The sequence below is a fragment of the Telmatherina bonti genome (genome assembly GCF_933228915.1).
Source record: "Telmatherina bonti genome assembly, chromosome: 19".
Taxonomy (NCBI): Eukaryota; Metazoa; Chordata; class Actinopteri; order Atheriniformes; family Telmatherinidae; genus Telmatherina; species Telmatherina bonti.
In genome coordinates, this window is record NC_136617.1 from 6553973 (window position 1) to 6580336 (window position 26364).

The 26364-nt window shown below is 47.9% G+C and overlaps 2 protein-coding genes across 2 annotated transcripts in view; one reads left to right on the forward strand and one right to left on the reverse strand.

Moving 5' to 3' along the window:
- Window positions 1-951: 951 nt before the first annotated feature.
- Window positions 952-5501, forward strand: trhrb (thyrotropin-releasing hormone receptor b; the record flags this gene model as incomplete). The annotated part of the gene is made up of 2 exons (XM_079258395.1): window positions 952-1734; window positions 5076-5501. 2 exons carry the CDS (start codon window positions 952-954, stop codon window positions 5499-5501), a joined length of 1209 nt encoding a protein of 402 aa, XP_079114521.1.
- An 11260-nt stretch (window positions 5502-16761) lies between these two features.
- nudcd1 (NudC domain containing 1) overlaps window positions 16762-26364 on the reverse strand; it is a gene marked incomplete at its 3' end in the record, with an annotated part of 100482 nt that continues 90879 nt past the window's right edge. The window contains exons 9-10 of the mRNA XM_079259195.1: window positions 25446-25605; window positions 16762-17051 (exon numbers count right to left, since the gene is read on the reverse strand). Coding sequence (XP_079115321.1) covers window positions 16762-17051; window positions 25446-25605 — 450 coding nt within the window. The remainder of the gene's footprint in view (window positions 17052-25445; window positions 25606-26364) is intronic.

The following is a 26364-nucleotide window of genomic DNA, read 5'->3' on the forward strand; positions in this document are numbered from 1 at the left end:
TGATGAGGTGGAACGGGAGATTCTCACGGTGATGAGGTGGAACGGGAGATTCTCACGGTGATGAGGTGGAACGGGAGATTCTCACGGTGATGAGGTGGAACGGGAGATTCTCATGGTGATGAGGTGGAACGGGAGATTCTCATGGTGATGAGGTGGAACTAAAATTCTTATTATAATGATGAACTAATCTGAATGTTTTTAAGCTGAATGAATTATTCTCATGTTGGAATTTCAAAGAGAAACTTTTATCTTAGAGTTCCAGTTTAAATATGATCAAAGTTCATTATTTATAACGTTGGACTACATAATTCATCCATCAGATATAAACCCACTAGAATCTTCATCATAATTTATGAACATTTTAACTTATTTTAGCAAATGTGTGACTAAAAACACATTAAAGTGTCAAAATGCGTTATGAGAAGAAGTGCCGAACCGAACCGGGTCAGCGCCATCAGCTCCAACGCGCTGTAGATGCAGTTTGTTCCATTTTGGAGCAGCTGTGTGCTGAACTGGCGCCTCCTGAGATGTCTGAAGCTTATTTGTGAGTGACAGAAAACTCGTGCGCATTGTGGCGTTGGAGCAGCTGCTTCTCCTGACTGGGGGAGGTCTGCTCACCAAAACGACGAGCTAATCCTCTCGCATGCGTACAGGAGAGCAGGAGCCAGGAGGACGGCTCAAAAAGCGATCCGCCATCTGTGCGACGCACACACAGTGTTCTGACTGGAGGCAGTTTTACGCACAGCGCGTCCGCGGAGTTACAGCCGCGCGCGAGCGGCTGTCCGTCACTGCGGGGAGGTTTTTAGGCTCAGCTCTTTACCATCTTCCGTTTTACTGTGGTTCCAGCTCGGGACACGCGTTTCCAGCTGCGTGAAGCTGCAGGATTCCTCGCTGCTGCTGCGCGTAAAGCGTCTCCGGTGCATTGGAACAGCTGAGAAATAAGAAGAAAAGATGTTGAACTTCACGTCTTCCCCGGAAGGAAACCAAACTTTGGGGACTTGGGTGGACTACAGCCTGCAGTACAAGGTGATAAGCAGCTTTCTACTTCTCGTGATCTGTGCGTTGGGAATCGTTGGGAACGTCATGGTCATCCTGGTGGTGCTCACCACGAAGCACATGAGGACCCCCACCAACTGCTATCTGGTCAGCTTGGCTGTGGCGGACCTGATGGTCCTGACAGCGGCTGGTCTTCCCGCCATCACAGACAGCATCTTTGGGACCTGGGTGTTCGGACACTACGGCTGCCTCTGCATCACCTACTTCCAGTACCTCGGGATCAACGCGTCCTCGTGCTCCATCACCGCGTTCACCATAGAGAGATACATCGCCATCTGCCACCCCATCAAAGCCCAGTTTCTCTGCACTCTGTCCAGGGCGAAGAAGATCATCCTGCTGGTCTGGCTCTTCACCTCCATGTACTGCTTGATGTGGTTCTACCTGTCGGACATCCAGCAGCTGCGGTACGACAACGTGACCATCACCAGCTGCGGCTACAGAGTTCCGCGCAGGTTTTATTTGCCCGTTTACTTCTTTGACTTCGGCGTGTTCTTCGTGTTGCCGCTGCTGCTCTCCGCCGTTCTGTACGGACTCATCGCCCGGATCCTCTTCCTCAACCCGCTGCCCTCCGACCCCAAAGACAAGAAGAAGAAGAACGGACTCAACAACCACGCCGTGAAGGGCGCGAGCTGCAAGAACTCCCGCCACTCCAGCTCCACCGCCACCTCCCGCAGACAGGTGAGCTGGTGACCCGAGAACCATCACGTCCACACAGGTTTATTCACAGGAAATAAATGAAAAAAAATATATATACGAAGAATTCAGAACATGGAAAGTAGCGTCGGTGAAAGGGGCGGCTCTAGATATTCCCGATGGGGGGCCCAAGCAGGGACACAAAAATGAGTGAAAGCCCTTTTTAACATCATGTCTGCACTTTATGTTTTTAATAATTAGTGCGAGTTTGCGTGAGGATCCATGAAGTTTCTGTGGCCCGCGTGGTCAGGCAGGATGTTGCTGAGCTAAATCCCAAGGCCACTGGAAATAACCTCACACCCACAACCAAAGAAAAACGTGTGCGGATCCAGAATTTGGTGGGAAGCTACATGGGGCCTTGTTGATTTTCCTGCAGTGCAAGCCCCATTCGCTAATTTACTTTGGGGTTAAACATTTTGTGAGGTCTTCAGCTTGTCAGCGGTCGCGTCGCTGCTCCGGTTCTGGCTGCGTCATGCTGATTGTTTTTTCTCTCCGGTCATGTGGGGGTGTGACCTCCTCCAGACCGATGATCTGGGTTTCGTAAACCAGCGAACTTCTTTTGGAGGAAGTTTAATTCCTCCTGGTTAAACGGCTTGAAAACAAGACTCTGAGAGTTCACAGGTGTGTTGATATTAGGTCTGCTCGATTATGACAAAAATTATAATCACGATTATTTTGACTGAAATTGAGATCTGGATTATTTAACCCAATTATCCAGTATTTATAAACAACGCTGCGCGTCGTGGTGTTCTAGACTCCGTGTCGTGCATTATAACCGTCTAATGCACGGTTCCGACTTGTTTAATCCGCTTTTACCGCTTATATAGGAACTATTTTACGTTGGTCTGGATGTACGTTTTATGCCAAACAACCGCTGTCAGGCTGCAGCGCGTTTCTCTCATTCACCTGTTAAAAGACGGCTGATCTGAACCAGCTGGTTAACGCGTTGCTATGGTAACGCCCCATAACGGAGGGATGTTACAGTGTTTAACTGGCCGAACTATGTATAGGAAAATAATGCAGCCATTTGTCACTGACAATGGTATAAACTATGTTTAGGTGAACTTCCACAACCTACTGCAGTTATTCTACATTGACCTGCAGCCGGAGCCGACTGAGACTGGCCGCCTGGGAGTGCTTTAGGACGGGAGAGGCTCCCGCTGCTCCTTCCTTACAGTAACTGCAGAACAATATGTGCCTTCAAGTCAGTCGCCAAAACACCAGAAAAGTCTCTAATAACTCCAGTAAAAGCTGTTAGATTTGTCACTTTTAACAGAAAAAGTCTCCAGATTTAGCGAGAAAGTCTCCAAGTTGGCAACAGTGTCTGAATGAAAGCAAAGCGGCTGTGGGAGGAGTTTACAGCACAGCGCCGCAACGCCAGAGACGCTCGATTAGCAGCTGAAGACAGCAGGAGAGGAAACTGCAGAGAGAAAAATAATCACACACTTTTATTTTTATCATTGTTGGAAACCCAGATCGTACTGAGATTAAAACCCGATTAATCGCCCAGCGCTAGTTGATATCCAGTTGCTAGCGCGTGACGCGGTGGAGCAAAGTGATGAAGTGGGGCTGATAAAAATGCTGTGTGGTTTTTCAGCCTTGGGAAGCAGCAGAGATGTAAATAACAGATGTCTATGTGGCATCAGAGTCAGAAACACAGCTTAAGAGGGCCAGGATGGTCGGGGGGGGTGTTTGCCACAAACTTCCCAAAACAACCTTCTTCATCAGCCGCAGAACGCCAAACAGGGGAGATACCTGATGGAGCGCGCTACAGTTCAACGTCTTCGTGTCTCGTTCGTTTATTTTCAATTTCACAAGAAAGTAAAATCCATTCATATTATTCAGTGTATGTAAATGAATAAAAGGAACATGATGCATGACTTGCATAACTTCTGACCCACTGCTCTGAGACAGGTGAAGCGTCCAGGTGAGTGCAGCTATTTGTAGGCATAGAACAGCCCAAAGTGACACACCCAAGTGAACACACCATCCTGATGTCTGATGAATCTCTCAGTTTCCTTCGGTTTGTGTTCAAACTGGACCAAACGTTTGGTCTCTGCAGGGGAGGGTGGGGGGGACGACTCCTACAGAAAGACCGTTTATCAGGTAAAAACCACGCATTAAACATCATTTATGTATCATCGGCGGGTCGCAGGATTTCCTTTTCTGTCTTATTTTTGTGGACGTGATGAGAGTTTTACTGACCAGGCGCTTTATTGTGAAGGCCTGCAGGAGGTTTTCCAGACTGCTTTTATTGTGGAGCAGTTCTCTCCATCTGAAGCAAGGGACGGTGGAGGATATCTGCTTCATGCAGCGTTCCCCCGGCAACATGAATAAAATAACAGGCTAAAGGGAGGTGGTCTCGTGGTTCAGGCCGCTATTATGCAAGTTCTGCTTAAAATAAATCTTTAAACATTTTACTGTTTAAAGTTTAAATATTTAATTTTAAACAAACGAAAGATAAAATATATGTGCATACCTATACATACATATGTACATACACACACTTATACATACATACACATACTAAGGAAGAAAATAATCATTTTCATAATATTATTAATAATAACTATAATAATAATTCCTCATCAATTCAACAATAAATCGTCTTTAACTTGTTTATTTAACTGAAAATGACAAAACATCATTAATTACAGTAGAAATAAAAAATGAAGGAGTGACAGGCTGGATTTACAGTTAATAAATGAGTAAGCGTGGTTCCGATCGATGGTTCTACACGAACGGCCGGGTTCAGTCATCTGGGTGGGTTCGGGTCGGTAAAACTGGACCAGTTCAGGACTCTGGTCTTCCTTCTAAACAACAAGCTGCATCACATCCTGCTTCTTCTTCAGGCTTTATTCCAGCTGGCAGACGTTTCTGATTGGTCCCTGGACGGTTTGAAAGCCAACCGAGACCTCCGACTTTAAGCGAACTCGAGTTCGTTTCTTCGGTCCGCAGCAGAGTTCGGTTTGCGTTCACACCGCGCCAAATGAACCGTACTGTCCCTGGGAGCCGACAGCGGTCCGGACCACACAGCAGCAGTGAGAACCGGCCCTGGCAGCGCTGCTTTAGTGGCGTTGGAAGATAATCTGCTAAAAATCCAGATTATTTCAGCTTTTTTTCATGTAAATTCTGTTTATTCATTTCTCCCGAAGCGCGTGCGGTTTCCTGCTCAGATGAGTTTTACGGGTGGAGTATCTCTTCTTCACCACGACTCAGACGTCATGTTCTTATTTGGTCAGATTAGGAATATTGATCAAATTGATCTGTTAGCAGAGTGTTTCATCACCGCACCTCTCATGTCCCCCCCCCCTCCCCCCCGGTAGGTGACCAAGATGCTGGCGGTGGTGGTGATCCTCTTCGCCCTGCTCTGGATGCCGTACCGCACCCTGGTGGTGGTCAACTCCTTCCTGGAACACGCCTATCTGGACAACTGGTTCGTGCTTTTCTGCAGGATCTGCGTCTACCTGAACAGCGCCATCAACCCGGTCATCTACAACGCCATGTCTCAGAAGTTTCGCGCCGCTTTCCGTAAGATCTGCCGCTGTGGAAGGAAGGGCTCAGATAAACCCGCCGCCTACAGCGTGGCCCTTACCTACAGCGCCGTGAAGGACACCTCACTGGTGGAAAGCACCGACCACCTGACCACAGAGCTGGAGGAGCTGACGGTCACCGACGAGCTGCTGTCGGAGCAGAAGATGATGTTTCCAGACCCCTGTGGGTTCGGGAAGGTGGACTTTAGTGACGCCTGAAGGTGGTTTTAGGGACACGGTGACGATTCTGCGGCTCAGTCGAGGGTTAAAGACCTGAAAAGTGTTGCTTAATGGAGTCTCTTAAGTGGGAATACTGTTTCCTGAGTGCCTGCTGACCTTTTCACAGCCGCGCTGCTGCAGCTCAAGATGTAAGGCAGTGATGCGTAATGATAGTCTTTGATCCCGGACGTTATAAAGCACAAACAGCAACAGATAAGGACTCTCATCATCCATCTGTTATCATATCTGAGACCCGCCCACATTATGTAAGGTGTCTGAGTCAACAGAACGTGGCTGGACGAAAACACTTTTCCCACTTCAGAGACGTTGCAGCCCGCAGCAGCAGAGTCTTTCTGATTCTCAGAGCTGTTCCAGGACACGTCGGCGGCTCCAGATGGCTTCAAGGCGCCCAGAGATTAGCTAAATGGTGCCAGGAAACCGAGAAGCATTGCGGAAGCATTGCGGAAGCATTGCAGAAGCATTGCGGAAGTATTGCGGAAGCATTGCAGAAGCATTGCAGAAGCATTGCGGAAGTATTGCGGAAGCATTGCAGAAGCATTGCGGAAGTATTGTGGAAGCATCGTGGAAGCATTCCAGAAGCATTGCGGAAGTATTGCGGAAGCATTGCGGAAGTATTGTGGAAGCATCGTGGAAGCATTCCAGAAGCATTGCGGAAGCATTGCAGAAGCATTGCAGAAGCATTGCGGAAGTATTGCAGAAGCATTGCAGAAGCATTGCGGAAGCATTGCAGAAGCATTGCAGAAGCATTGCGGAAGTATTGCAGAAGCATTGCGGAAGCATTGCAGAAGCATTGCGGAAGCATCGTGGAAGCATTGCAGAAGCATTGCGGAAGCATCGTGGAAGCATTGTAGAAGCATTGCAGAAGCATTGCGGAAGCATCGTGGAAGCATTGTAGAAGCATTGCAGAAGCATTGCGGAAGCATCGTGGAAGCATTGCAGAAGCATTGCGGAAGCATCGTGGAAGCATTGCAGAAGCATTGCGGAAGCATCGTGGAAGCATTGCAGAAGCATTGCGGAAGCATCGTGGAAGCATTGCAGAAGCATTGCAGAAGCATTGCAGAAGCATTGCGGAAGCATCGTGGAAGCATTGTAGAAGCATTGCAGAAGCATTGCGGAAGCATCGTGGAAGCATTGCAGAAGCATTGCGGAAGCATCGTGGAAGCATTGCAGAAGCATTGCGGAAGCATCGTGGAAGCATTATGTATAATTAGCCAGTCAGTTTTTGTCGTATTAAAACGACGAGTCGGTGGATGAAGCAGAAATCAGTCCAAGTTTTTACTTGCTCTGGAAAATCTTTAATGTCATAAACAGAATATTTAATATACAGTTTCTGAGACCATTTTCATCACTTTATGGTAAAACTTAAAATTAAAACCCTGTTTAACACAATCTGATGTGTGTTTTCTGCCCCCTAGTGGACAGCTGTTTCACTGCAATACTTTTGACGTCACATAGTAATAAACTGTAAATATGCAAACATTTAATATTTAATTTAATGATGATTACAATTTCTTAAAGGGACAAATAAAGACTAAAGATTACAAAATCGGATTTTCTCCCCATTTTTCTGCAGATCAGGCTGAGAATAAACCTGACCTTTGTTAAATGGACTCTAGCGGCGTTTTTAAGTGATTCTCAAGCTCCGCCTTCCTGCTGCAGTTAACGAGCCAATCAGAGCGCTTCACCTGTCTTACCAAAAACCGCTGACATTCATGAAACTTGATGGAGAGCTAGAGCACAAAAAGAAGTCAATAAATCACGTTTCTCCTCAGTTTACCTGGAATTATGAGGAATTTAAGCTGTTGCACAACGGTGATGAAATCTCTGTTTGCATACTGTTAGTTGTTTTAATTTGACGTCTTTATTTGACCCTTAAACTAACATAACAAAAAACGAACCATTTCTTTTTACTATTTGTGAACATGTGATACATTATAATGATATTGTGTAATCTTATGCTTCCTGGTGTCTGGAACTGGCAGACAAGCATCAAACTGTGTTCGACTGGATTTTCAGCAAAGTTTTCACCATAAAACAATCTAAATGTCTCAGAAACTGTGTCATACACGTCCAGTTGGGCTTTATAAGGTTCAATGAATTCTGAAGGATTTTTCTTTTAACTTTTTTCATTTAAAATGTGGCTGAGGAGCTACGAAGTTTGGCTCTGTTATCTGCAGGCTGACCAACTCGAGAGCGACGGTTCTGGAGAACGGGACGCGTCTCTTCTCCGACACGCCCGATTCAGACTCCTGAACACACCTCAGCTGCACGACACGCGAGCCGTGTTCACGGTCTGCCCACTCCGAAGTGGCTTACCGTTGGAGGGAGGAGACAGCCTACCTGCTGTCCATACTTATCCAGTTCTGTGTTGCCTAGCAACTGCAGATGCAATCCCATTAAATTGTTCCCATTTTTCCACAAAACATAAAAATAAATAAATGGAGCGGGAAAATTGAATTTCTATTCGTGTCAGAAAACATGTGGAGGAAGGTGCTCAGACGCTCTTTGCTCAGACTGACGTACCTGTGGAAGTCCAGGTTTGAAGGGTGGACTGGAAGGAGCCACCAATGGGACGTTGCTCAGAGCATCACTGTGGCGTCTGGAGCCGATGGATCCACTTCGAAGAGCGTAAACCCTGAACTGGGACGCAGCTGAAGGATGCAAAAAATGTGCCCCAAAAAAGGGTTAAATAAAATGTGAAAAATGAAAATAATTTGCGAATATCTGCCGTATATTACTGATTGTTGTAGTGCCAGACATGTCCACCAGGGGGCAGAAGACAAGTATCGGATTACGTACAACAAGTTTTTACCATAAAGATGCAAGAGGCGTCAGAAAGTGTCTATAAAACAGAACATGATGGTTTTTGTCATTAGCTCAGAGCTCTTGGGGAACTCCCAGGCCGGATTCTGAGCTGCGGCAGATTGTAAAAAGCTGCGCATCGTTACGGTTCCTGTGCTTTTCCAGAGCTTCATGTAGAATATGGTGAATCGTGTTGTTCCAGTGTGGGATCAGGTTAAATGGTGGCTTTGTGACGTGCCGCTGTGCTCGTGTTGCTGTTGCGGGTGTTTCTGTAGACGTGCTGCTGCCGTGTGGTGTTTTCTGTCGCTTCAGCGGCTGCTGACGGCTTTCACAGCTCAGTCGCCGCGCCGACACGTCCGGCTGGACGTTGGAGGAGTTGTGTGAGGAAGATAACAGCAGGGAGCCATTCATCTGCTGCAGGACTGCACAGAGCTCCAGGATCTGCAGATTAGTGCGTTCATGCGTGTTCGTCCTGTGTGTGTGTGTTGAAAGTGATTTTTAACAACTAATCTCAAATGTTCTTATTGTTATTTCAGCTGGATGAATATTCCTGGTGATGTACTGTTGGGAAGGTTTTCTCACGTTGTGATCATGTGACTGGATTTGTGTCTGAAATCAGCTTGTACATATCGTGTTTGTTTATAATAAAGTTCTATCTGGAAAAAAAACATTCTTTATTATTCCTTCAAAATGAGGAAAAAAGCAGGAGAAGATTAACTGCTGTTTATCAGCTTTTCTGTTTCACTCAATTCCCCCCGAAATGCCTCATTTCAGCACCACGGACAGCGCCGAGTGGCCGGCACGGGGAAACATGTCGGCAAAAATACTTTACTTCTACTTCATTACATAGTACTACATAAATACATCCCTTTAGTTATATAGTACTACATAAATACATCCCTTTAGTTATATAGTACTACATAAATACATCCCTTTAGTTATATAGTACTACATAAATACATCCCTTTAGTTATATAGTACTACATAAATACATCCCTTTAGTTATATAGTACTGCATAAATACATCCCTTTAGTTATATAGTACTACATAAATACATCCCTTTAGTTATATAGTACTACATAAATACATCCCTTTAGTTATATAGTACTACATAAATATATCCCTTTAGTTATATAGTACTACATAAATACATCCCTTTAGTTATATAGTACTACATAAATACATCCCTTTAGTTATATAGTACTACATAAATACATCCCTTTAGTTATATAGTACAACATAAATACATCCCTTTAGTTATATAGTACTACATAAATACATCCCTTTAGTTATATAGTACTACATAAATACATCCCTTTAGTTATATAGTACTACATAAATACATCCCTTTAGTTATATAGTACTACATAAATACATCCCTTTAGTTATATAGTACTACATAAATACATCCCTTTAGTTATATAGTACTACATAAATACATCCCTTTAGTTATATAGTACTACATAAATATATCCCTTTAGTTATATAGTACTACATAAATACATCCATTTAGTTATATAGTACTGCATAAATACATCCCTTTAGTTATATAGTACTACATAAATACATCCCTTTAGTTATATAGTACTGCATAAATACATCCCTTTAGTTATATAGTACTACATAAATACATCCCTTTAGTTATATAGTACTACATAAATACATCCCTTTAGTTATATAGTACTACATAAATACATCCCTTTAGTTATATAGTACTACATAAATACATCCCTTTAGTTATATAGTACTACATAAATACATCCCTTTAGTTATATAGTACTGCATAAATACATCCCTTTAGTTATATAGTACTACATAAATACATCCCTTTAGTTATATAGTACTGCATAAATACATCCCTTTAGTTATATAGTACTACATAAATACATCCCTTTAGTTATATAGTACTACATAAATACATCCCTTTAGTTATATAGTACTACATAAATACATCCCTTTAGTTATATAGTACTACATAAATACATCCCTTTAGTTATATAGTACTACATAAATACATCCCTTTAGTTATATAGTACTACATAAATACATCCCTTTAGTTATATAGTACTACATAAATACATCCCTTTAGTTATATTGTACTACATAAATACATCCCTTTAGTTATATAGTACTACATAAATACATCCCTTTAGTTATATAGTACTGCATAAATACATCCCTTTAGTTATATAGTACTGCATAAATACATCCCTTTAGTTATATAGTACTACATAAATACATCCCTTTAGTTATATAGTACTACATAAATACATCCCTTTAGTTATATAGTACTACATAAATACATCCCTTTAGTTATATAGTACTACATAAATACATCCCTTTAGTTATATAGTACTACATAAATATATCCCTTTAGTTATATAGTACTACATAAATACATCCCTTTAGTTATATAGTACTACATAAATACATCCCTTTAGTTATATAGTACTACATAAATATATCCCTTTAGTTATATAGTACTACATAATCACATCCCTTTAGTTATATAGTACTACATAAATACATCCCTTTAGTTATATAGTACTACATAAATACATCCCTTTAGTTATATAGTACTACATAAATACATCCCTTTAGTTATATAGTACTACATAAATACATCCCTTTAGTTATATAGTACTACATAAATACATCCCTTTAGTTATATAGTACTACATAAATACATCCCTTTAGTTATATAGTACTACATAAATACATCCCTTTAGTTATATAGTACTACATAAATACATCCCTTTAGTTATATAGTACTACATAAATACATCCCTTTAGTTATATTGTACTACATAAATACATCCCTTTAGTTATATAGTACTACATAAATATATCCCTTTAGTTATATAGTACTGCATAAATACATCCCTTTAGTTATATAGTACTACATAAATACATCCCTTTAGTTATATAGTACTACATAAATACATCCCTTTAGTTATATAGTACTACATAAATACATCCCTTTAGTTATATAGTACTACATAAATACATCCCTTTAGTTATATAGTACTACATAAATACATCCCTTTAGTTATATAGTACTACATAAATACATCCCTTTAGTTATATAGTACTACATAAATACATCCCTTTAGTTATATAGTACTACATAAATACATCCCTTTAGTTATATAGTACTACATAAATACATCCCTTTAGTTATATAGTACTACATAAATACATCCCTTTAGTTATATAGTACTACATAAATACATCCCTTTAGTTATATAGTACTACATAAATACATCCCTTTAGTCAGACAGACAGACAGACAGACAGAAGGTGATAAAACACTTTGGGACATTTTATCCCAGAGAGACCCGGTCCAGATCCGGTAGCGGACGTCCCGGATGTGTCTCCTGGGAACGTCAGACAGACCGCTGAGGAAGCATCACACCACTGAGTCCTCATGAAACTTCAGGTCGATGAGAAAGAAGCAACTCTGCTGGAGCAGGATCACTGCAGTAATTATCCATTAACAACAAGCACAAAAATAATAAGAAACTGGGAGTTAAAATGATGTTCTCTGTGTGACAGGATGTAATTAGCAGCTGCCAGCGGGAAGCAGACAGAACTGAATGAATCACATCGCTGCCCCTGTGCAGGTTAAACAACCAAACCGGCTGAATTTAGTTCCATCAGTGTCAGAAACAGAGACGGGAAGGAGGGATGAGAGAGGAAACAGGAGGATGCGGTCAGAGAGGATGAGGAAAGGAGGAAGGCAGGACAGATAAGAAACTTTCTGCTTCATTAACTCTGAAATGAAGGCGTTTGGCCACAATAAAAGGAGGTGGTTGTGAGATAATGGGAGAGTGATGTTGCTGATAACACCTCGGACGGAGAAGACAACAAAGACAAGCAGAGAGGTAATTGCTGCTCTTCTGCTGCGAGCCTTGGCTTTGCTGAATAATTACACGTATGGAGCAAAATGAAGCGTGTCGAGTGGCGGTTCAGGTAGTTTTCCCAACAACTGGGATGAAGGAAACGTGGACACATGAAAGCAGCTTGTTATGAATGTGATTCTCAGAAAAATGGGTCCATTAGGGTTAAAAAGGAAACTATGAGTCCTAAAGACGTCTGTCCATCTCTGTTCCAGCATCATGACGGTCTGGATGTGATGGAGATGAGGCTCAGTGGATTTAAACCCTTCCCCTTCATGCTGCTCTTTGTGTTTGTTGCTAAGCTACATGTTTATTTGATGGTGGACCTCCAGGCTGATTCTAGAGGCGGTTCTAGATGTGTGTGGCCTTTCAGACCTTCCAGTTCAGTGACTCATCCTGAACTTTGCTGGGACGTCAACTTCCAGGAAGACTGTCTTCAATGTTTTGGGAATAAATGGTGTTTTTGGAAGGTTGTAAACAACTTTCTAGCGCTGTATTACTGCCATCAGCTGCTGTCAAAACATGGAAGTAAACTCTGAACGCTGCCCAGTGGTGGACGACCTGATAAGACCTGGTCAACCTGCAGCATCAGTCCCAGTCAGCCCACCACAGGGACCAACACACAACCATTCAGGGGGGCTTTTTGACCGATCTGGTTCAGAGCCAGACTTAGCACCAGCTCTTTGGCTTTCCACTGCGTAAGTACCGGCCCCTGGTTCTATCCTAAAACTGGTTCTATCCCGGCACCAACTCCTTGCTGGGCCAGAGTTTTTTTAGTTTGCCGATATACTCTCTACAACATCAAGAGAATCAGACGTACCTGACAGAACACACGACTCAGCTTTTGGTTCAGGCTCTGGTCATCTCACGCATCGATTAATGCCATTCCCTGCTGGCAGGTCTGCCTTCATGCTCCATTAAACCTCTGCAGATGATCCAGAACGCCGCAGCGCGTCTGGTTTTCAACCAATCCAAACGAGCTCATGTCACTCCGCTGCTAATCGCCAAGCACTTCAGGGAACAGAGGACTGTCCACTGGTCCACATGTTTCTGGCAGCTGGTGATCACATGAAGCACCGCCTACTTGATCAGTCCCACCCACCAGATACTTCTGATACAAACACCAGCTTCTCCCCTGTAATGACAGCGTGACCATCGTCACCCATCCCAGCAAGCAGGCGAACAGGCAGGGAGCGCATAGACCAGGCTACCACACGGCCAACACCGAGAGACAACAACCCACTCACAGTCCAGCTATCAGGAATGTTTCTGGACGGTGGGAGGAAGCCTGAGCCCCCACAAAGAGCCCACGCATGCACCGAGAGAACACGCCAACTGCACACAGAGAGGCCCGGCCTTGTTGCTGATACGACCAGCTCGCCATCACACCGCCGAGCCGCCTGACAGAATGTTCCCAACAGCTTAAAGATCCTCGCAGAGGCAGCATGACGTGTACAAAGACAGCTGGTCTTACCACAGATGAAACTGATATTTTCTACCAGAAGTTCTGACAGTACAGATTATTCAATCTGTCTTTTCTGCCATAAAAGCATCTTTTTCACTTTGAAATAACAACAGGAGAACATAACACTGAATCTGGTGAAGCCCAGACGACCCAGCTTTCCACCAGCACCTAAACGCACCGTGCATCAATAGAGCTGAGGAGTCTGAAGGTCAAAACTCCTTTTATACGCAGAAACACGGACATGATCACAGCTGAGAGGTTGGTGGTGCTCTGTGTGTGTGTGTGTGTGTGTGTGTGTGTGTGTGTGTGTGTGTGTGTGTGCAAATTTATAAATGTTTGTGCAGTAAGTGTGTTCAGAGAGAGGCTTCTTCAGGTCTGCTGCAACACAGAGAGGTCAGCAACCATCGTCCTCCTAAAGATCTAAGATATTCCAGTTAAAATCCTTCCACTGCATGATGTCCACCATGAGCTCATCCATCTGATCACAGCACCAAAAAAATGTGCAATCAAATCAGAAACAAGTTAGCAGCAGGAAGAATTACGTGGGTTTGTTTGCTTTAATTGTTTAATCATTTAAAAAGATGCAAATTGCACCTGCAGAGAAGTTCAGCCTCATCACGACGATCTGCTTCAATCACCAGCCGATTGTTCGCTCGCGGCAGGATGTCAGCGTGAGGCCGCCGTGCAGCAGCGCTGCCGCTGGGGTTCAAGCCGCGTGGCATTTCTCCCAAGCAGACACGTTCACATCGCGTTTACACACCGGATGATGTTTTATACGACACGTCTACACGCATTTCAGTAGGAATAGTTTGGATTTGAGGGATTTCAATGAGGTAGAAACGCTCCAGATCCTGCAGCGATCAGGATCCAGATCCAGGGTTCAGAGACGGGGTCATGGTTACACGTTGGCAGAACTAGAACTGTGAAGTCTCCTCCGTGTTCATCCGTTGCCATGGACACAAGGACAACAGGAAAATCTGGTGATTGACAGCGTCAACAGATTTTTTAAACCACCTTCATCAATCCAGTTTCCTGAAGCCGACCCGCTTTGCCTGAAGATGAAATGCGGTCCAGGTGCCGTAAGCTGGTCTGGGACGATACCGACACGTCGGAAAGCGTCCCTGGATTTAAAGTTCGGTCCGATCTTGGAGTATTTCCGGCCTTTAGGAGGAAACTTTCATTTGGAGACGATTCATGACGGCAGTAGGCGGAGCCAGAGAGGAAGTGCAGCATGCTGCAGATTCACTCGGAACATTTAACACTTCCTAGATCCTGATGACTGAAAAGTTCCAGCTGGAAGTCAGAATCGTGACCATAGACTGTATATAAAAGATGGGCGGAGCTAAAAACCGCGGTTGTTCTACGTTCTTCTGGCTTGAAGCAGGAGATTAGCCGGAGAACTCGTCCAGCATCGTCCAAAATCATCCAGCATCAGCAGGATGCGGTGAGGACGCCGGGAGATGGTGTGGATAAATGGTCAGTGTCCGTACAAGACCATTCCTTTTGTCCTGTAGGTGGATGTCTTGCTGACTAGGATATCTTGGTAACTAAGTTGTCTCGCTAACTGGGATGTCTTGGTAACTAAGTTGTCTCGCTAACTGGGATGTCTTGGTAACTAAGTTGTCTCGCTAACTGGGATGTCTTGGTAACTAAGTTGTCTTACTGACTAGGATGTCTTGGTAACTAAGTTGTCTTGGTAACTGGGACGTCCTGCTAACTAGAATGCCTTGCTAACTGAGTTGTCTTTTTAACTGGGATGTCTAGCTAACTGGAATTTCTTGCTAACTAGGTTGTCTTGCTAACTGGGTCTCATTTCCAGCTGTTGTGTGTCTTATCTGCAGAACAGCAGCTGAACTTTCCTTCCTAACCAGACAGACTCATTCCAGAAGTCAAGACTCATTCAGAGGAACTGACATGAAAAGTCTGAGCAGCCGACAGTAAGCTGTTCTCACTGCACCAGTTCTCACCAGATAGCTTGACAATGTTTTCCTCCGTTGTGTCTGAGCAGACATCCTGAGCCTATCCTCAGAAAGATCAGCCACTGTGACAGACCACCTTTATGTCATCTGGGACCGGGGGTGCAGCCAATAAAACGAGCCGTGCCGCCTAATGCAATTTTGTCGCCATAATGAAATAAAAGCAGAGTCAAAGTGGATTTTCCTGAGCAAAACATGACGGAAGAAACGCCGATTAGCCAAAAGCTTGTTGTTGAGCACAAAGAGAGGCTTGAAAAGCAGTTGCTTCTCACATGAAACCAGCTCTTCTGTTGTTTTAGAGATCACAGGAGCAGTTTCAGGCTCTGAAGTGGCAGGTAGCTAGCAGGATGCCTCTGTTTACTGTTCTTCTGGTTGAACATGAAAGGAGGCAGATACGGATCTTTTTCCTGCAGGAGCGAAAGGTGACGCTGTGCTTAAACGCCTCACTTTTTTAGACCAACACAAACACCTGGCTTCATATCGCTCCTGCTTGTGTGCTTGAAAGAAATTAAATGTATAGAGAAAGCTGACGGCTGTGGTCTGTTCGAGCTTCTCTGGCCGACGGGGCGAGTTGGCTTTCTGAGCGGTGTCTGCTTCAACGTGAAGCTTTAAAACTCTGCGGCTCCTCCAGGGATTGATTTTGATGAAAACAAAGTTTAAAATCTTTCTTATATTTTTATTCAGAGAAACTACCTGGCATGTTTCCATCTAAATGCTCCCCCTGCCCCCCTCAAAAGCAGGGAAATGGTTGAATTCTTCATCCCGAGTCCATTCGATCCGTCCAATGCAACAGAAGCCAGTGGGATGTTTGCAACATGTTTATGGAAATTTATGGAAATGATGATTCGCCTTTCATTTTCCCACAGTAATGATGGTCATCCGAGCCAGAGAGTGGGATTCCCACAGCGCCCGCCTCCCCACAGACCATCTGACAGAATACTACAACCATCCAGCCCACATCTACAGACTTACTCATCAGGAAATGTGACGGTTTTTGCTCGAGAAAATTTTTATTTTCTTGGACATACAGACGACAACAGACCTTCAGGTTGGAATGTTTTCACTCGCAGGCTAATGACATGTAAGAGGCCTCCTTCTAGTTGTTATTGACCTTTAGAATAAAGAGATTAGTGGAGGTCAGGATAAACAGTCTCTCGTTGGTTGCTCTGAAGCCCAGGATTGGTTTGTCGGAGTCCAGGCTGGCCACCTGTTGCTTGGCAACCTGTCCTACCTGGCGGCCCTGCTTCCTGTTGAAGAGGACGGTCTCCACCGGTGACGGCTGGCGGTAGATGAACGTGCGGCGGAGACACTCGCACAGGGACGCATAGGAGAAATTAGGAGCGCAGGTGGCAAACTTCTTGTCCCGCTTGGACGCCTGGACGTAACCTGTGAAAACAGGGATGGGGGGGGTTAAACACACTCTGAGGGAAACAACAGGAAGCAGGAATAACAGACGCCTTTCACCTGATTAAAAAACAATTAACTGCACAAAGAAGAAAAATGAGCTTAATACTGAACGTCCCTGGAGAGAAAAATGAAAGAGGACTCGATGTCACACCCCCACATCGCTAGAACTCCTGAACCAGGACGTACCGCACCAGTTTAACATCTGGTTTCCAGTCAGTCAGAACAGATATAAAAACCTTCTGATAGTTTATAAACAGGACGGTTTAAGCTCCGAAAATATCTGATATATGCAGAGAACATAACTCAGCAGGGGCGTTGCAAACATAGGGCTCTACTGGGACCCAACCCCCAATTAACCCCCCCCCCCCCCCCCCCCCCATCTCCCCTCCGCCTCCCCTCCCCCAACCCACTCAAGTTGCTTTAGATTTTACAAGTTGATCAGATATCCCAATAAAGATATTGATGATGAACAGAAAACACGAGCAGCGGCTCTACTCTGATCTCCTCCCGGATGACCGAGCTCCTCACCCTATCTCTAAGGGAGAGCCCGGCCACCCTGCAGAGGAAACTAATTTCAGCCGCCTGTATACAAGATCTGGTTCTTTCGGTCACAGTTCATAACAATATGTCTTCAGCTTGACACGATGTTAACTTAAGCAATTGGTGCTAACGCTACTGTATGTTAATGAAGTTCACTTTGGTTAGCAATGTTGGCTATCATCTAAGCCCTATAATGTACCAACCCCCGCTGTAAAAGCCTGCATTCTGAGATTAGGGGTTAACGTCGTCATATTACCGCCTACAGTCTCTCAACAGCCTGCGTGGAACGTCTGATCTGGGGTTGCTGCATTTGGTCACGTCTAGATTCAGGTCTAGGTTCAGGTTTAGGTTCATGTCTAGGTCCAGGTCTAGGTCTAGGTCTAGGTCTAGGTCCAGGTCCAGGACCAGGTCCAGGTGAATACATGAACATCCGGAATGAGCAGTTATTCCTGATGGAACGGCTGTATTCCAGGATGACACCAGCAGGACAGTTCAGAGTGTGAAAGAGCGGTTCAGGGAACAGGAGACATCGTGTCCACACCTGGACTGGAGACCCAGAGTCCAGACCTGAACCCCATGGAGGTCGCTAAGCTGGAGGTCTGACTCTCTTATCAATAAAAAATCTTGGAGAAAGATGATTCCACCTCAGACGGAAATAAATCTGACACTGCATCACCTCAACAAGCCAGTATCGATCCAAACCGGCAACATGGATCAAACATCGACAGAGTGATCATTTAGGAGGCGTTCTTCAGAAAGACTCCCAACCGAGACGGTGCAGGAGCTCGTCTGATCCTCAGTGCAGATCTATAAACGTTGTTTCGCTGCGGTTTTCTCTGAAGCTGCCGAACGAAACTGCTTTCAGTCAGAAGCTCAAACATGGCTGTGATGTCAGGAAAACGTTTCCATCATCACCCTCCGACTGGGTGATGCATTCCAGGCAGAAGAAGATGTCAGAGGTGTCGAGGCTCCAGATGCAGTCGATGAGGTTGAGGAGATAAACCTCATGGGAGACTCAGAGAGACGTGATCGAAAGAAAGACATGAGGCCGGTGCAATATTACGCAAATTTCATCCCACGCCTCATCATCCGCACCAGGTTGAGGTGTTCATGTGGCGAGCAAGAGACCGATGTATTCATGCTTTGTTTTAAATGCTGCCATCTGTCACAGAAACGTAACGGCTGATGTAAACAAGGTCTTGTACATATTCATGTGTTGTTGACGTCAGCGTGTTATTTCTGCGGATTCATCAGCTGCTGATTCGCAACATGAATCTCTTCAATCACATCACAGAGATAACTCACTGAATTTACATACAGAGGAAGAGTTTTATCAGGATCCAACGCTCAGGTTGTGGAAGTGGTTACTGAGGAGCTCAACGTGTGCTGAGAAAACATTCCCACACTGTGACACCAGCAGCAGCCTGTACAGCAGGTTGGCTTCGTGTGGTTTATGCTGTTGACGTCAAATCGTCATCGACCATCTGCAGCCACAGCAGAAACAGAGACTTCTCAGAGCAGCCTACGACTTCAGCACCTGCTGAGTTCTGGTGAAACCACTGCAGACTGGGACCAGAAAGAGTCCACGTACCTCTGAGGTCCAGTCACAATCAGGAAGGACTGGACTCTCCCTGCTGCCATCCTGGGATTTATCTCATCAATGACAGTTTCTGTTTCTGAAAACGACTAAAATTCTTTATACTTTACACCGCCGATTCTTAAACCATGGGTCGCGGCCCATTCTTCGGTCTCGAGCGAGATCTAGAGGGTCGCGGCCCATTCTTCGGTCTCGAGCGAGATCTAGAGGGTCGCGGCCCATTCTTCGGTCTCGAGCGAGATCTAGAGGGTCGCGGCCCATTCTTCGGTCTCGAGCGAGATCTAGAGGGTCGCGGCCCATTCTTCCGTCTCGAGCGAGATCTAGAGGGTCGCGGCCCATTCTTCCGTCTCGAGCGAGATCTAGAGGGTCACGGCCCATTCTTCGGTCTCGAGCGAGATCTAGAGGGTCGCGGCCCATTCTTCTGTCTCGAGGGCGATCCAGAGGGTCACGGCCCATTCTTTAGGCTCAAGCGCGATGTAGAGGGTCATGGCCCATTCCTCCGTCTCGAGTGCCATCCAGAGGGTCACGACCCATTCTTCGGTCTCGAGCGAGACCTAGAGGGTCACGGCCCATTCTTCGGTCTCGAGCGAGATCTAGAGGGTCACGGCCCATTCCTCCGTCTCGAGTGCGATCCAGAAGGTCACGGCCCATTCTTCGGTCTCGAGCGAGATCTAGAGGGTCACGGCCCATTCTTCGGTCTCGAGCGAGATCTAGAGGGTCACGGCCCATTCCTCCGTCTCGAGTGCGATCCAGAGGGTCACGGCCCATTCTTCGGTCTCGAGCGAGATCTAGAGGGTCACGGCCCATTCCTCCGTCTCGAGTGCGATCCAGAGGGTCACGGCCCATTCTTCGGTCTCGAGCGAGATCTAGAGGGTCGCGGCCAATTCTTAGGTCTCGAGCGAGATCTAGAGGGTCGCGGCCCATTCTTCGGTCTCGAGCGAGATCTAGAAGGTCGCGGCCCATTCTTCGGTCTCGAGCGAGATCTAGAAGGTCGCCGCCCATTCTTCGGTCTCGAGTACGATCCAGAGGGTCGCGGCCCATTCTTCGGTCTCGAGCGAGATCTAGAGGGTCGCGGCCCATTCCTCCGTCTCGAGGGCGATCCAGAGGGTCGCGGCCCATTCTTCGGTCTCGAGTGAGATCTAGAGGGTCGCGGCCCATTCTTCGGTCTCGAGCGAGATCTAGAGGGTCACGGCCCATTCTTCGGTCTCGAGCGAGATCTAGAGGGTCACGACCCATTCTTCGGTCTCGAGCGAGACCTAGAGGGTCGCGGCCCATTCTTCTGTCTCGAGGGCGATCCAGAGGGTCACGGCCCATTCTTTAGGCTCAAGCGCGATGTAGAGGGTCACGACCCATTCTTCGTTCTCGAGCGAGACCTAGAGGGTCATGGCCCATTCCTCCGTCTCGAGTGCGATCTAGAGGGTCACGACCCATTCTTCGGTCTCGAGCGAGACCCAGAGGGTCACGACCCATTCTTCGGTCTCAAGCGAGACCTAGAGGGTCGCGGCCCATTCTTCGGTCTCGAGCGAGATCTAGAGGGTCACGGCCCATTCCTCCGTCTCGAGTGCGATCCAGAGGGTCACGGCCCATTCTTCGGTTCTCGAGCGAGATCTAGAGGGTCGCGGCCAATTCTTAGGTCTCGAGCGAGATCTAGAGGGTCGCGGCCCATTCTTCGGTCTCGAGCGAGATCTAGAAGGTCGCGGCCCATTCTTCGGTCTCGAGCGAGATCTAGAAGGTCGCGGCCCATTCCTCCGTCTCGAGGGCGATCCAGAGGGTCGCGGCCCATTCTTCGGTCTCGAGTGAGATCTAGAGGGTCGCGGCCCATTCTTCGGTCTCGAGCGAGATCTAGAGGGTCACGGCCCATTCTTCGGTCTCGAGCGAGATCTAGAGGGTCACGACCCATTCTTCGGTCTCGAGCGAGACCTAGAGGGTCGCGGCCCATTCTTCTGTCTCGAGGGCGATCCAGAGGGTCACGGCCCATTCTTTAGGCTCAAGCGCGATGTAGAGGGTCACGACCCATTCTTCGTTCTCGAGCGAGACCTAGAGGGTCATGGCCCATTCCTCCGTCTCGAGTGCGATCTAGAGGGTCACGACCCATTCTTCGGTCTCGAGCGAGACCCAGAGGGTCACGACCCATTCTTCGGTCTCAAGCGAGACCTAGAGGGTCGCGGCCCATTCTTCGGTCTCGAGCGAGATCTAGAGGGTCGCGGCCCATTCTTCGGTCTCGAGCGAGATCTAGAGGGTCGCGGCCCATTCTTCCGTCTCGAGCGAGATCTAGAGGGTCACGGCCCATTCTTCGGTCTCGAGCGAGATCTAGAGGGTCGCGGCCCATTCTTCTGTCTCGAGGGCGATCCAGAGGGTCACGGCCCATTTTTTAAACTCAAGCGTGATGTAGAGGGTCACGACCCATTCTTCGGTCTCGAGCGAGACCTAGAGGGTCACAGCCCATTCTTCGGTCTCGAGCGAGATCTAGAGGGTCACGGCCCATTCCTCCGTCTCGAGTGCGATCCAGAGGGTCACGACCCATTCTTCGGTCTCGAGCGAGACCTAGAGGGTCACGGCCCATTCTTCGGTCTCGAGCGAGATCTAGAGGGTCACGGCCCATTCCTCCATCTCGAGGGCGATCCAAAGGGTCACGGCCCATTCTTTAGGCTCAAGCGCGATGTAGAGGGTCATGGCCCATTCCTCCGTCTCGAGTGCGATCTAGAGGGTCACGACCCATTCTTCGGTCTCGAGCGAGATCTAGAGGGTCACGGCCCATTCTTCGGTCTCGAGCGAGATCTAGAGGGTCACGGCCCATTCCTCCGTCTCGAGTGCGATCCAGAGGGTCACGGCCCATTCTTCAGTCTCGAGCGAGATCTAGAGGGTCACGGCCCATTCTTCGGTCTCGAGCGAGATCTAGAGGGTCGCGGCCCATTCTTCGGTCTCGAGCGAGATCTAGAGGGTCGCGGCTCATTCTTCGGTCTCGAGCGAGATCTAGAGGGTCGCGGCCCATTCTTCGGTCTCGAGCGAGATCTAGAAGGTCGCGGCCCATTCTTCGATCTCGAGTACGATCCAGAGGGTCGCGGCCCATTCTTCGGTCTCGAACGAGATCTAGAGGGTCACGGCCCATTCCTCCGTCTCGAGTGCGATCCAGAAGGTCGCGGCCCATTCTTCGGTCTCGAGCCAGATCTAGAGGGTCACGGCCCATTCTTCGGTCTCGAGCGAGATCTAGAGGGTCGCGGCCCATTCTTCGATCTCGAGTACGATCCAGAGGGTCGCGGCCCATTCTTCCGTCTCGAGCGAGATCTAGAGGGTCACGGCCCATTCCTCCGTCTCGAGTGCGATCCAGAAGGTCGCGGCCCATTCTTCGGTCTCGAGCCAGATCTAGAGGGTCACGGCCCATTCTTCGGTCTCGAGCGAGATCTAGAGGGTCACGGCCCATTCCTCCGTCTCGAGTGCGATCCAGAGGGTCACGGCCCATTCTTCGGTCTCGAGCGAGATCTAGAGGGTCGCGGCCCATTCTTCGGTCTCGAGCGAGATCTAGAGGGTCGCGGCCCATTCTTCGGTCTCGAGCGAGATCTAGAGGGTCGCGGCCCATTCTTCGGTCTCGAGCGAGATCTAGAAGGTCGCGGCCCATTCTTCGGTCTCGAGCGAGATCTAGAAGGTCGCGGCCCATTCTTCGGTCTCGAGTACGATCCAGAGGGTCGCGGCCCATTCTTCGGTCTCGAGCGAGATCTAGAGGGTCGCGGCCCATTCCTCCGTCTCGAGGGCGATCCAGAGGGTCGCGGCCCATTCTTCGGTCTCGAGTGAGATCTAGAGGGTCGCGGCCCATTCTTCGGTCTCGAGCGAGATCTAGAGGGTCACGGCCCATTCTTCGGTCTCGAGCGAGATCTAGAGGGTCACGGCCCATTCCTCCGTCTCGAGTGCGATCCAGAGGGTCACGACCCATTCTTCGGTCTCGAGCGAGACCTAGAGGGTCGCGGCCCATTCTTCTGTCTCGAGGGCGATCCAGAGGGTCGCGGCCCATTCTTTAGGCTCAAGCGCGATGTAGAGGGTCACGACCCATTCTTCGGTCTCGAGCGAGACCTAGAGGGTCACGGCCCATTCTTCGGTCTCGAGCGAGATCTAGAGGGTCATGGCCCATTCCTCCGTCTCGAGTGTGATCCAGAGGGTCACGACCCATTCTTCGGTCTCGAGCGAGACCTAGAGGGTCGCGGCCCATTCTTCTGTCTCGAGGGCGATCCAGAGGGTCACGGCCCATTCTTTAAACTCAAGCGTGATGTAGAGGGTCACGACCCATTCTTCGGTCTCAAGCGAGACCTAGAGGGTCACGGCCCATTCTTCGGTCTCGAGCGAGATCTAGAGGGTCACGGCCCATTCCTCCGTCTCGAGTGCAATCCAGAGGGTCACGACCCATTCTTCGGTCTCGAGCGAGACCTAGAGGGTCACGGCCCATTCTTCGGTCTCGAGCGAGATCTAGAGGGTCACGGCCCATTCCTCCGTCTCGAGTGCGATCCAGAGGGTCACGGCCCATTCTTCGGTCTCGAGCGAGATCTAGAGGGTCACGGCCCATTCCTCCGTTTCGAGGGCGATCCAGAGGGTCACGGCCCATTCTTTAGGCTCAAGCGCGATGTAGAGGGTCATGGCCCATTCCTCCGTCTCGAGTGCGATCTAGAGGGTCACGACCCATTCTTCGGTCTCGAGCGAGACCTAGAGGGTCACGGCCCATTCTTCGGTCTCGAGCGAGATCTAGAGGGTCACGGCCCATTCCTCCGTCTCGAGTGCGATCCAGAGGGTCACGGCCCATTCTTCGGTCTCGAGCGAGATCTAGAGGGTCACGGCCCATTCTTCGGTCTCGAGCGAGATCTAGAGGGTCGCGGCCCATTCTTCGGTCTCGAGTGAGATCTAGAGGGTCGCGGCCCATTCTTCGGTCTCGAGCGAGATCTAGAAGGTCGCGGCCCATTCTTCGATCTCGAGTACGATCCAGAGGGTCGCGGCCCATTCTTCGGTCTCGAGCGAGATCTAGAAGGTCGCGGCCCATTCTTCGATCTCGAGTACGATCCAGAGGGTCGCGGCCCATTCTTCGGTCTCGAACGAGATCTAGAGGGTCGCGGCCCATTCCTCCGTCTCGAGGGCGATCCAGAGGGTCACGGCCCATTCTTTAGGCTCAAGCGCGATGTAGAGGGTCATGGCCCATTCCTCCGTCTCGAGTGCGATCTAGAGGGTCACGACCCATTCTTCGGTCTCGAGCGAGACCTAGAGGGTCACGGCCCATTCTTCGGTCTCGAGCGAGATCTAGAGGGTCACGGCCCATTCTTCGGTCTCGAGCGAGATCTAGAGGGTCACGGCCCATTCCTCCGTCTCGAGTGCGATCCAGAGGGTCACGGCCCATTCTTCAGTCTCGAGCGAGATCTAGAGGGTCACGGCCCATTCTTCGGTCTCGAGCGAGATCTAGAGGGTCGCGGCCCATTCTTTGGTCTCGAGCGAGATCTAGAGGGTCGCGGCCCATTCTTCGATCTCGAACGAGATCTAGAGGGTCGCGGCCCATTCCTCCGTCTCGAGGGCGATCCAGAGGGTTGCGGCCCATCCTTCGGTCTCGAGTGAGATCTAGAGGGTCGCGGCCCATTCTTCGGTCTCGAGCGAGATCTAGAAGGTCGCGGCCCATTCTTCGATCTCGAGTACGATCCAGAGGGTCGCGGCCCATTCTTCGGTCTCGAACGAGATCTAGAGGGTCGCGGCCCATTCCTCCGTCTCGAGGGCGATCCAGAGGGTCGCGGCCCATCCTTCGGTCTCGAGTGAGATCTAGAGGGTCGCGGCCCATTCTTCGGTCTCGAGCGAGATCTAGAAGGTCGCGGCCCATTCTTCGGTCTCGAGCAGGATCTAGAGGGTCGCGGCCCATTCTTCGGTCTCGAGCGAGATCTAGAGGGTCACGGCGTGTCACTTCTGATTGATGAAATGGGAGATATTACCGTTCACAAGAAGCTCAGTTGCAATGCAGCTTCCCACCAGTCGGAGGCGGTATTATGCCAGTTAAGTGTTCAATTCAGTCCAGTTAGCTTAAGAATACACTCAGCTCGCTGCAGTGACTAGCGTCTGTACTGTCCTTCAGACCAGTCCTCTGTGGTCTTCATACCCACTACTACCTGTCAGTGGTCTACCCCGTGCAGACATCTTGTTTGACCACAAACAATGAGTCAACTTTTCTCTGAGTTTTTCACTAATAATCATTCACAGTGCAGTTTCCAGGTTGGTCTTACCCAGAGCGTGGAAGGTGGCAATGTGCTCCCACATGTTGCCAGGCTGGTTAGGACGAGGCTGCCACAACAGAGCGTCCACGTCATGTCGGAGGCAGAGGCAGGGCATCTCAGAGGGGTCCACGTCGACCGTGAACAGGTACTGATGGCTCCCGAGGTTCACCTGGAGAAACAAATACACGGGAAAAAATGAAGACTGAATCAACCCGACAGACAAAACAAGGTGGAAACATGCTGGTGAAGTTAAAATAAACATGGAATCTGTTGTGAAATCTCGTTGGATGGTTTGCCTTTTTGTTTACCTCTATGCCGACACATTTACGTGTTCTCACGTCTACACGCTATGGCTGAACGATAATTTTAAAATCCAAATCGCTATTTAAGACGCTGTGATTAGGTATCTGCAAAGAAGGCATTTGATTTATAGGTTAAGGCCAAGCGACAAACTCCGGCGGTTAAAAGTGAAGCCTATGCAGAAGTGCTAAAACTTGCAGTTCCCCCTTCATCCACTAGGGGCTGCAAAACAGAGCAAATCCCCATAGACTCCCATGTTAAAAAGACCAACTTCACAGCAGAAATAAACATGTTTACAGCCTGGTACAAAAATCCATTTTAGGTTTAATAGGTCAGGTTTACCTTCATGAAAACTGTGGGGGGAATTAATTCTTTTCTAACTCGCCCATTTAAAAATAATTCAATCTTGAAGTTCGGCATATTTAGGGGCGTGTCCTTTTGATTGACAAGTACCCGATCTCCCGCTTCAAGTCAGAAGAACATAAATTTAGCCGGTTAACAACGTGACTTAGCTTTAGCCCGCTTACCTCCGTTATATTTTGTTCTGCCCTTTGTAAAGTTGCATATAAGTTTGATAAAGTTTTTATTTTATATGTTGGTCTGCAGCGCCCCCTTGTGGTTGTAGTGT